General features: G+C 32.4%; 1 protein-coding gene across 1 annotated transcript; it reads right to left on the minus strand.

Annotated features, from left to right (window-relative positions):
- Nucleotides 1-8,125: 8,125 nt before the first annotated feature.
- Nucleotides 8,126-10,415, minus strand: LOC112017226 (uncharacterized). Its single transcript, XM_024049700.2, has 4 exons — nt 9,419-10,415; nt 9,128-9,304; nt 8,645-8,773; nt 8,126-8,529 (listed from the first exon to the last, which is right to left on the minus strand). The coding sequence occupies exons 1-4, from the start codon at nt 10,022-10,024 to the stop codon at nt 8,431-8,433; spliced, it is 1,011 nt and encodes a 336-aa protein (XP_023905468.1). The 5' UTR covers nt 10,025-10,415; the 3' UTR covers nt 8,126-8,430.
- Nucleotides 10,416-12,418: the final 2,003 nt, after the last annotated feature.

Below are 12,418 nucleotides of genomic sequence, written 5' to 3' on the forward strand. Positions count from 1 at the left end.
TGCGTTTGGTATTGAAATTGGTAGCATTCACACTGCGGCGTGCACTAGCTTGTCACCATCTTGAAGTTGTTAAGATTTGGAAGAGACCCCATTTGCAAAATACCTTTGGAAAGAAAAGGGTTAATGAGTAACTTTGTGGATTCTTACCACGCTGAAGGAATTTTTTCTGCCTAAGAGACCTAGAGCTACTCTAGCATTTGACCACTTGTGGGAAATTTACGTTTTACTTTTTGCTAAATACAACTGCACTTGATTATGAATACAAAGTTAAGAGAAAGAAAACTAGGAAAGGAAAAGCCACTCTCCCAGCAAGGCGAAAGATTCACTTAACCTGTTAACCAAGCCATAAAGAATATGCTTCAGAGAAGGATTGCTCATTATTGTTCATATAAAATCAAGTTTATGAAAGGCAAAACACGCGCGCGCGCACCGAGATTGTGAACAAATAGACAAAGCAAACCAGAAAACATTAGCATGACATGGACCTCACTCCTAATTCCAAGGATTGAGTGCGCAAATCACAAGAAAGTTACAGAATAATAAACTATAAGAATAATTCTACCTCTACAGTTTGGTCAACTATAACCATCTCTAACCATTACTTAGCAGATGCCCTGAATCCATCTAAAGTTCCAACTTTCAATTCTATTCGAGCAGATAGTCATTTTATTGAACTGAAATATTCTTTAGGAGGTGGCAAAATTTGTATACAGCTCTAGTTATCATATAATATTTGTTCTTCTTAACAATAGTATACCATCTCATTTCTGGAGATTGATTCCAATAAGTTTTGAATTCTAAACTGCTAGCTGTTAGATGGCAGTCCAACTGATTTCCCACTATGAAAAAAGGCACAATTTCTTTTCATTTTTTTCCATCTAGACCAAAAGTTTCATCATCAGTGACATATGGTTGTCTGATAGTTAAAATATTGGAAAAAAAAAATAGAGCTGGTCTACTTAATAATCATGTACCATTCGTGAGCAAACATAAAAAATGAGTTTCACTTGAACTATAGGTTTTCAAAACTAATATTTAAAGTTTTTCAAACATGGAATTTCCTATGTACCAACAAGAAGAAACCTTTTCTTGGTCATTTTCCTCTCATATTTGAGAAAATTCTCTCTTGGTATCTTTCCTATTGGCTAATCAGCTAATTATCTCATAATCTATAGCAGCGCAATGATAGGAAATTGAACTAGATTATTTTAATCAATTATTCTAATTTTGTGGTTTAGTCAAAAGTTAGTCTTTGGAATCATTGTTGTTGGGTTGATTGAATTTAATAATCATTCTTTTCTATACTGCTCTCCCCATTAATGGAATTTCCTATGTACCAACAAGAAGAAACCTTTTCTTGGTCATTTTCCTCTCATATTTGAGAAAATTCTCTCTTGGTATCTTTCCTATTGGCTAATCAGCTAATTATCTCATAATCTATAGCAGCGCAATGATAGGAAATTGAACTAGATTATTTTAATCAATTATTCTAATTTTGTGGTTTAGTCAAAAGTTAGTCTTTGGAATCATTGTTGTTGGGTTGATTGAATTTAATAATCATTCTTTTCTATACTGCTCTCCCCATTAAGTGAGTCTTCTTGCATTCTCATTTTTATCATAGTAGGAAGATGGTTTCCTAATGATCAACTAATTTTGTAATGATAGATATTTAGAGCAAGAATGGAAAAATCAGGGCGGTGGGCTGATAAGATTCGATCTTTATAGCTCTTTTCATGACTCCTATTGGATGCTTATTGTTTCTTTTTTAGGTTTCCGTTGGCATTTTTGATGGAGTGATCAATAATAGGTTGTCATTCTGAACATAATATGGCTAGGGGATTCTTCGGCTAAGAAATTTTCATATCTTTTTTTCAAAAAGAAGGTGCTCAAATTGTGATAATGGAAGGTTAAAGATGCCAAGCTTGTTGAGGGCTATGGCTTCAGAAACTATTGTGAAGATATGAGCTTTTTTTTTTTGTTTGCTTTTTAAGCTGAAAGAATTTTATTGCTAAAACAAACATACGGTGCAGAGATGGAAAGATAGGAGCTTTATGATCAAGCATCTCTTTCTAATGCCAAAGATGATACACGAGTACCTAGACACCTTTGTTGCCATTGTTCAAGTAAAGAAAATGTGTACAATTAGTCATTAAGCATTTTCAATTAAGGGTTCGTTTGGATAGCACTTATTGTTGCTGAAAGTTGATAAAAACTTATTGTTGCTGAAAACACTGTAGCAAAATAATTTTTAAATGTGTAAATAGTATCGTGGGACCTATTTTTAATATTAAATATTGCGTAAACAGTGCATGAACAGTGCGTGAACAGTGTATAAACAGTAAATTTTGTCCCCAAAATGTCAACAATTGCGGCAAAAAAAAAAAAAAAAAAAAAAAGAGAAAACGCAGGAAGCAAAACGCGTCGTGACTATCCAGTTTTCAAAACTAATATTTAAAGTTTTTCAAACATGGAATTTCCTATGTACCAACAAGAAGAAACCTTTTCTTGGTCATTTTCCTCTCATATTTGAGAAAATTCTCTCTTGGTATCTTTCCTATTGGCTAATCAGCTAATTATCTCATAATCTATAGCAGCGCAATGATAGGAAATTGAACTAGATTATTTTAATCAATTATTCTAATTTTGTGGTTTAGTCAAAAGTTAGTCTTTGGAATCATTGTTGTTGGGTTGATTGAATTTAATAATCATTCTTTTCTATACTGCTCTCCCCATTAAGTGAGTCTTCTTGCATTCTCATTTTTATCATAGTAGGAAGATGGTTTCCTAATGATCAACTAATTTTGTAATGATAGATATTTAGAGCAAGAATGGAAAAATCAGGGCGGTGGGCTGATAAGATTCGATCTTTATAGCTCTTTTCATGACTCCTATTGGATGCTTATTGTTTCTTTTTTAGGTTTCCATTGGCATTTTTGATGGAGTGATCAATAATAGGTTGTCATTCTGAACATAATATGGCTAGGGGATTCTTCGGCTAAGAAATGTTCATATCTTTTTTTCAAAAAGAAGGTGCTCAAATTGTGATAATGGAAGGTTAAAGATGCCAAGCTTGTTGAGGGCTATGGCTTCAGAAACTATTGTGAAGATATGAACTTTTTTTTTTTGTTTGCTTTTTAAGCTGAAAGAATTTTATTGCTAAAACAAACATACGGTGCAGAGATGGAAAGATAAGAGCTTTATGATCAAGCATCTCTTTCTAATGCCAAAGATGATACACAAGTACCTAGACACCTTTGTTGCCATTGTTCAAGTAAAGAAAATGTGTACAATTAGTCATTAAGCATTTTCAATTGAGAGTGATCGCATCCTGTAGATATGGTTCCAAAATGTCCCTTTGTGAGCAATGCTACCTAGCTCTGATCAAATTGACACATGGGTACCTCACTTTATTGGTGCTTTGAGTTTCTTGTATAGAAATGATTGTCTAGTAGTCTAGGCATTGTATGATTAGAACTTTGGCGATACCTTCATAATTTTTTAGAGCAAAAGAAGATACAGTGTTTTTCTTGCTTCAGAAATAAGGAAGGGCAAAGTTGCACAGCTTATCTATCTGATAATTTATTAAAAAAACATACCTACACGTTGACAACGTCACAAGTTTATATTTTAAACAAGTTCTGGTCCAGGGTAAAAATGTATTCTAGCTCTAAGCTTTCTGTATCTTTTGTTTATTTCTTAACAAGCCTCTCTTCTGGTTCAACTCCTATTCTGTTTAATGTGGTTTATCACTAATCTTCATTTCAAAATCAAAATGATTAAAATGATTGTATCAATTGCATAAATTACATAAGTGCTATTCCTGAAACCATTTTATGAAGAGGGGAAGAATAGCATATATAGGCACTAAGTAAAAACTTAGAAATATTGTGGCATACTAGACGGGTCTTGTAGTCCACACTTAACACTTCAAAATTGCGCTGCAAATTCATTATTATGACCAACGATTTGACAACACTTGAAAGGGTTGAAGCATAAGCTATATATAAAATCCTCTGGAATTGGAAATTCTTTGACTGATCTATGATTGGTGAACAAAATTCTCATTTTGAAAGGCTGTCACATTAATCTTATTAAAAAACAATATGTTTTGTCTCTTTTTCACTTGCACTTTGTTCTTTTTCCAATTTTGGGCAGGAAAGGAAAGCTATCTAATCAAGAAGAGAATATGAGTATATATAATGGTTGAGCCAAAAGAACCCCATTCATGGTTTGGTTACTTTAGACAAGATTTATTTCAGCATGATTATACTGTTGAGACAAAGTAAGCAACTTAAGCTATGAAGGGAAAAATAGAGGAAGGAAAAAAACACAATGAGGATCCCTCTAGTGCAGAATCATATACTTTTCCAGAGTCAAATCTAGAGGGACAACCTTATATCTCATCAAATGGTAAACCAGGTGTGACTACCCCGGTTCAGAGTTGAAGCATATTACTGTTGTGAATATCGTACCACATATCTTAGTCCTTGCCACACCAAGTTGTAGAAAAAGCAATACTATGCATCCAATCCAAAAATGCACTCAAATACATGGCAACTATTTGGAAGAATGACCAAAGGTATATCTTACATGTATTGAATGAGATTTTCCATATTCTTTTTCAGTCAAAGATGTTAAAATGAATGTACAATAGTACCTTAACCGAGTCCTTGTAAGTGTACTTTTTGTCATATTCCTGCAAATATGTAGTGTGTGCCTTTGTGGTCTAGCTAACCAATAAGCTAGCAAATATTGCATGACACTTTAAATTTAAAGTATCTAGAGCAACTTGCTCTATAAGTAGCATCATTTTGGAACTTGAAAAAAAATGAAGGGTGGGGAGGGAATATAGTTTTTACTGATAATAGTTGAAAGGTTTATTTGTAGGCAGAAAATAGAGGAGGAGATTTTGTGGATTGCTTTTTGTTTGATGGCAAAAGATAACAAGTTTAGCACCGCTCAAAAATATAGACAACGAGACAGGTATTTAATTTTTTTTTTTTTTTTTAATACCAGCCACCGTTTAATTAGAGATTAGCATTGTGAGCAAACAATAGATGGGGTCTGCTTTGTTTATTCTTAACACACATGATAAATAATTTTGTTTTCTTAAGAATCAAGTTGGGCTAACCTTGTCTTGGAATTTAAATGAGCACAGGATGAATGAGAAGGCACAAATGAAAATATTTTAAACCACATCTGGTTTCAACAATATGTTGATGAAATCCAAAGATGAATTATTGGTATGAGTTCAGATTTACTAAAGCCTAGAGGGCTGGCTTCTATGGAGTGCCTTTGAAGGAGTTTGTTAGAGTAAAATTTAAAATGTAAGCACTAGGCGCTGACTAACATTTGAGTTGTATAATTATTTTAAGGAGGGTGATGATATTTGTGCAAAAGGAACTTCTCACATTTAAATCTTTCCTTTTCTTTTTTTCTTTTTTTTAATATTTTTAGCTACATGAGAGACGTGTGGTATTTAAAAAATTCAATGATCTTATAATCTCCATGTAAAGCATACAAAATTACAAAAATTGTCACAAACCTAGCTAAAAATTTCTCAAAAAGAAAAAAAAGAAAAAAGAGAGAATGGTAGAATTTAAATAGGAGCGGATATTCTTTTAACAAAAACATATGATGCATTATTACGGTAAAGGATTCAATCATTCAAGTGGAAGACAGTAATGGTCCGTTTGGATCGAGGGGGAGGGAGGGGGAGTAGAGTAGATTTAACACAAAATTAGTTTATTTTTAATCAACACTACTCTACTCCCCTTCCTTCTCCCCTGCATCTAAACAGGCCATAAAAGTAATAAAGGACAATATGATCATCAAAGATGAAAAGGAAAAAAAGAAAATATGCATTTAGATAAGTTAGGAAAACAGAATATTATCGTGTAATTAATGGACTCAATTAACTGGAAAAAGTTCTTATAATTTAAAGCACACCCTAATTAGCTAGCAATTAGGGCTCACATTTAAATATTTAATTGATACCATTTTTATGCATATAACTAGAAATCCATGAGTTGTAATGTCTTTTTCATGTAACTGTAAGATGCTAAATGTTCTCCTTCCACCCGATTCCATAACAGTTGGCTGAACCGCATTTTATTCTGTGATTGCGTGTGATTGTGTCCTGGTTGCGTCAATTTTCTACCACAAATCCAAAACAGACTTTTTGTGTACGGTGCAAATGTGATTTTTCCTCAAATATTTTTCCTTCTTACAAAAGTTTCTTTGGAATATATGGAGCTTAATTTGTGTTTAATTCAGATTATGACTCAACTTGATATAAAAGTGTTAAAATTTTTAATGGGAAATTTTTTGAGATTTAGTTTATGGAGCGGATGGTTGGGTTGATAGGCTACCCCCAAACCTTGGGAAAAAAATTTGGGCCGTTTTTAGCCCATTGTAAATCCTCTATATGAGATATAAATATTATTGTTTCCAAAAACCTGTACTAACTTTGTCAAAGTAAGCAAATTGCCGAATCACGTAAATATTATCTTGTGTAATTATTTTCTTTGGCACATTTTTTTCTCTATTTGCGCATCTCACAGATTTAGGAATTCGTGAATATTTCCTAAGTTGTGTGTTATTTTTTCCTGTATATTTTTTGCCTCTACTCTTATAAATTCCCTTCAAGTTTCTCTTAAATTTGGCCGAGTAGAAGGGAAATTGTTCTACAATTTTTTTTTCCTGCACAAGTTGTTCTCCTAGTAAACATAGATAAAAATTACTTGATGATGTCTTCGTTTCCCAGGTTTCTAACAAATCCGTTGCATAATAAACATTTATTCTTTTGACCGGAAAAAAAATATTCAAATAAGAATTAACTGATACTGGTTCATAATGGAGAATATAATGCTATTATAGGTTAAAATAAAGAAGAGACCACAGATCGGACAAAGCAAGACATTGTTGTCTTGTCTAGCATCATTTACAAGAGTGTGTTTTAGCTACTAATGAAAATGAAAAAAAAAAATATATATATATATATATATATATGAGTGTGATTCTAAACAATGACTAATATGTTGGGTTGGGCTATTATTAGAAAGTTATTGGTCATTTGACCTATAAAGGTTCATTAAAATGTCTAATAACATTCTAAAGCAAGGGAGTCGATTCCGTATCGTACCGGCCGGTATTACCAGTATATACCGTAACGGCAAGCAAACCGGTACATATAACCTCCCTGTTTCGTACCGAAAAAAATACCGGCCGTACTGGCTATACTGACCAATTTCGGGTTATACTGGCCGGTACCGAGCGTACCGGGCGTATAGAAAAAAGTTTTTATTTTATTTTATTTTTTTTAAGTTTTGTAAATTTTGAATTTTTGTTAGGGCAGAATGGTAACTTATTAGTATTATTTATTTTCTTAGTATGCAATGGTAACTTTTAAGCTTTCTATTTTTTATATTGTGTTTTTCTTTTTCTTTTAATTGATACTAAAGTCTAAAATCATGAATAATTAGTTCTGAATTGAAGAAATGTTTTATGATAAACTTTTATATATTTTATAATATACACACACACACACACACACACACATATATATATATTTATAAATATAAAAAATAGTGGTAAACCTGAAACGGTACACCGGTATTGACCGGTATCCGAAATATATCGTACCGCTGGTCAAATCGGTACAGCCTCCGGTACGGTATTGACTCCCTTGTTCTAAAGTGCTACTTTGAAAAAAAAAAAATTAAAGAAAACAAAGGTGTCAATTCAATTATTTTAATCACATTATTTAATTCTTAATCTCTGATTAGTTTTTACGCTAATCCCTCCAACACTAACAAAAATATGATTCTTTATTTTCTGCATGGCTAAATTACCATCTTTTCCAAAAATTCACCCACAATTAGACATATTTACCCAAAAGGAGCAATATAACCAATAATTTGGTGAATAAATCGCTAGTGTTTGTTTTGCTTTTTGTTTTTTGTCTTAATTTTTTTTTATAAAAAAATATAATAATAATAAAATTAGCTTTAATTTTAGGTTTTTTTTTTTTGTCACGCATTTAGCATAAAAGCTACCAAAAACAGATACCAAATAGAATCTAGATCTCACTCAAGGTCAGAGCTTGGAAATTGGAAGATTATAAAATTCATTGTATCTCATTATTGATCATCAAATATAAATATAGACAAATTATTAGACATGGAAAATGTCAACCAAGAAGAAGAAAAAAAAAAAAAGACTTTAAAGTTAACTCTTGCTAAGACTGCTTAGTGTATAACAACTCCCAAACTACAATGTTTAAACCTCAGCAACACGAGGTGACTTATTCAGAAGGAAAAAAAGGTATTTTCAAAAGGCCTTTTTCTGGTCATGTCGTACGGACCTAACTATACTATGAAAGCTCCTCCAAGAAAAAGATTTATAGATTCTTCCAACTATCAATATTATTCAAAAGCCATAGCACTGAAACTCTTCTGTGGCTCCACCAAAACCGTTCACAAACTGTCCCATATTCACTGTTCCATTCTCTTCATGCAAACGCTCAAGCTGCATACACAGATTGACAATACACTAAGATTGTAGCAAAGAAAAAAAAAAAAAAAAAACAGAGAAAATGTGTTAGAATTGAAATCTAGAAATGGGTATTAAGTGTTTTATTTACCCAGAGATAATCTTCATCTTCAATACCGGTTGAACATGCAGCTTTGGGAATCTCACCAGTTTCGTCATTGCGTGCGAATCTGCCACGTATGCGGGGTCGATTGTCGGCTAGTGTTTTCCGACATGCATACTGAGGTAGTGGTGATGCAAATACATTAGACATAAAATAAAAATAAAAAGCAGCCACATTTAGGGTGTTTGGTAGAGTAGTTTGAAATTGTTGTTTATTGTTTTTTGAAATATGTGTGGGTGAAAAAGTGTGTTGAAATGTGTGAAATGCTGTTTAAAAACTAAAATGTTGTTTAAAATGCACAACCAAACAGGGCCTTAGTTTTTTTTTTAAAAAAAAATTTATCGAACACTTATATAATATAAGCCTATAAGGCACTTTCTTAATAGTATTTTGATTAGATTATTAAAGATTTGCACAAACAAGGTAAAATTAATAAACTAATTGTTTTTCTAACAACCATAATTTTATTACCTTAATGGTCTTGTTGAAGTTCCTCTGGGTTCTTTTGGCTCTGTACTTGGAAATCTTCTCTTTTCTCTCTTCTGCACTATATCGCCCTACTTTAAAGTTTGTTTCTTCATTGAATGAGCTTTCTGTAGCCAAAGGACCTGAGTAGGACCTTGGGGCAGTGTGAGTTGCTTTGATATTCTGAAAACAAAGCAAAAGAACACAGAATTTGATTAGATGTTAAATTGAAAAACAGAGGAAAATAAAAACAGAGGAAAAGAAGAGAACTTTAGAGAGAAATTTCTAAGTTCTGACCTGCAAATCACCTGTGCTACAAACCCTTCTCATCTGTCCAGCTAAAAAACTATTTTCAGGTGGGCTTAAGGCCTGGTTTTGGAAGTTTTGGGACTCCATGAAAGTATCAAAGTGAGGCTGAAAGAGAAAGCTGGGCTTTCCTTCAAAACAATTACTACTATAGCTCCTCTGCATGAACTTATTAGCCACATTCTCAGTCCCACAACTGTAACTTTGAGGAACAAAGACCTGGCTTAAACAAGACTCAAAACCCAATTGACATTCTTCATTTTTAACCTCTAAACCTTCCAAGCCAGACAAATTCCCAAACCCATATGGCACACCAGAAACATTAGGCAAACACTGCAAATTATGGGTTTGCATATGGTTCAAGCTATCTAATTGCTGGCTTGGAGAGGAGGAAGACACAAGTGGAGGAGAAAAGTGGTCAAAGGAGTGAGATTCTTCAACTCGGTTATGATAGTTTTGGCTGTCTGAAATTGAAATTCCCTGAAAAATATCAATCGGTGAGTCTGACATAAAGGTCGGGTCTCCATCAGAGGAGATCATGTCTGAGCTTGAATGGCGGTAAAAAGGGTCATCAAAGATATAAAGATCTGAAGACATTGAAAAGTGAAAACCCAATTCCTTCCTCACTCAAAATTCAACTTTAACAAGCAAAAAAAAAAAAAAAAAAGGAGTATAACCCAAAAAAAAAGGCCTATAAAAGTTGCTCAAAATAATGAAATATATAATAGCAGCAAAGATGTATTTCTCTTTCTTTTCCTTTTTTGGTGGCTATTTTGTCTGGGTAATTGGTTCTGAAACGGACACAAAGCAAAACTTAACTTTTTTTTTGAGAATGAAAAGCAAAACTTAACTGACACTTGGGTTCTGATTTATTTATTCAAGGCTTTGGATTACAAGGGCTACAAGACAAAGAAACGCCAACTTCTCTCTCCTGTCTATCACTCCTCATGAGATTTTCAAACCAACACAAGAAGAAACCAGTCCACTTCACTAATGCTTAAATAAAAGAACTTGTTTTCTCTTTCGCCCTCGTGCTTCTCTGCATTTCTTAGAAAAAACCCAGATACTTTTTTGCTTTTCACAAAAAGCAGCGATTCTCTCAAATTTTACTGAAGAAATTTATTGCTGCGCCATCTTTTACCTCTTTTTCACAACCCCCAAATACTATTTTGCTTTCCAACAAAAAGCTTTGATTCAAAAATATTGATTTCAAGATTTATAGTCAATTATAGGCTTTTGTTAGAGAAATGTTAGATTATACAACATTTTCAAAACACTTTCACAACAAATTTTAGGTAGTAAGTTGTTACGAACTGTTATTGATGGGCAAAGAAGTAATTTCAGTAATAGATTCAAATTAAAAACCTGTAACAACCTACTACCTAAGTTTTGTTGTGAAAATGTTGTAGACATAGCACATGATAAGGAGGAATCTAGCTGTATTTGAGATTAATCTATTTATATATATCTAAAAGCTCAAGTTTAGCATTTATTGTTGTTACACTTCTGTTGAGCCACATCAGCAGTCACCTCATTCACTTATTTCAAACCAATTCTCTCTTATTTTTAACCACTTTTCTGCTTCTTAATTTCTCAAGTTATTACTTATTGTTACACTTTCTTCAACATTTCCCCTCCCTTTTACTTTTTCTTTTCATCTTATTTTCTATGAATTTGTTATTGTCTCTCACATTCTCTCTTTAAAAAATGGTTTCTCTCTTTAAAAAATGGTTTCTCTCTCTCTCTCTCTCTCTCTCTCTCTCTCTCTCTCATATTTTTTTTTTCTTGCAACTCGATTTTAGGTTGGTGATTTTTTGTGTTTTTTAAAATTCTATTATGAGTTAATAAGTGTTGGTATTGTATTTTTTAGTTCTCCAGCACAAGTAGTCCATTTCCCTTTTATAACTTTGGTTTGATTTTTGTTTAAGTTAATACATAGTTATTTTGGAAATGAGAATTGAATTTATATCAAAACATAATATTGATTATGCATTTAAGTGAGAATGAAGAATTTGAATAATTTATTTGAAACTTAAAAAGTAAAAGATAATTTCGATGAATATGAACCGTCTCATAAAGGAATAATATTAATCAAATGCACTCAATTACAAATTGTTTAATTTTTAGGAAAAAGAAATTATCTTTAACAAATTTTAGAAAACAAATTATACATTATTTCACAATTACAAAATAATTATATATTCTCACGCATTACGTGAGCCTACAACCCGTAAAAAAGAACAAACAAATATCCCTTAATTAAAAAATGCTTGACTCCTTAAAAAAAGCAAGTTGATTGCAATAAAAAAATTCAACATTAACCAATGCACTTTGATAGTTGTTAACTAAACCCTTCATTTTATAAAAGGGTCATGCCCTTAGGGCATTGGTTAACAATCAATTTTAGAAAATTTTTTATACCACTTTTATGGGAAATGAAAAAAGCTGTCAAAACATTAATTGTTTTTTTTTTCTTTTCCTATAAAAACTTTATTTAAATAGATTCTTAACGAATGCCCTAAGGGCATTCATTAGCATTTCCATTTATTAAATAAACACATAGTTTTTCACAATATATTAAGGTAATAACTTTTTTGATGATTGATTATCAAGGTAATAACTTGTGATGGAAACACAATTACTGTTACATTGATCCATTATTAACACCACTTTAATCATACACTAATCCCAACAAGTCACATTAGAAGTTGTGAAAATAATTATCTCTCTTGATTAATTGTACTTTTGTTGACACACCATTCAAAACTCTTTGTCGTGTTAACTTAGAAAAATTAATAGGTTAATCATGGAGTCTTCTCCCATCTCTCAAGGAATGGTCCTCACATGGGACTTATGGATGGAATCCACCTCTCTTGTTAGAGGGATTGATAAGAAAAGAGTGTTAGTGGTGTTAGGTTGGGCTGCCTCCCGCGGTAGTAGGCCCAAGTATTCTTAGTAAAGGAGTTGAGACCGGTCCAACTGCAACTCAAT

The sequence above is a fragment of the Quercus suber genome, unplaced genomic scaffold, assembly GCF_002906115.3.
Source record: "Quercus suber isolate HL8 unplaced genomic scaffold, Cork oak 2.0 scaffold_802, whole genome shotgun sequence".
NCBI classification, from domain to species: Eukaryota; Viridiplantae; Streptophyta; class Magnoliopsida; order Fagales; family Fagaceae; genus Quercus; species Quercus suber.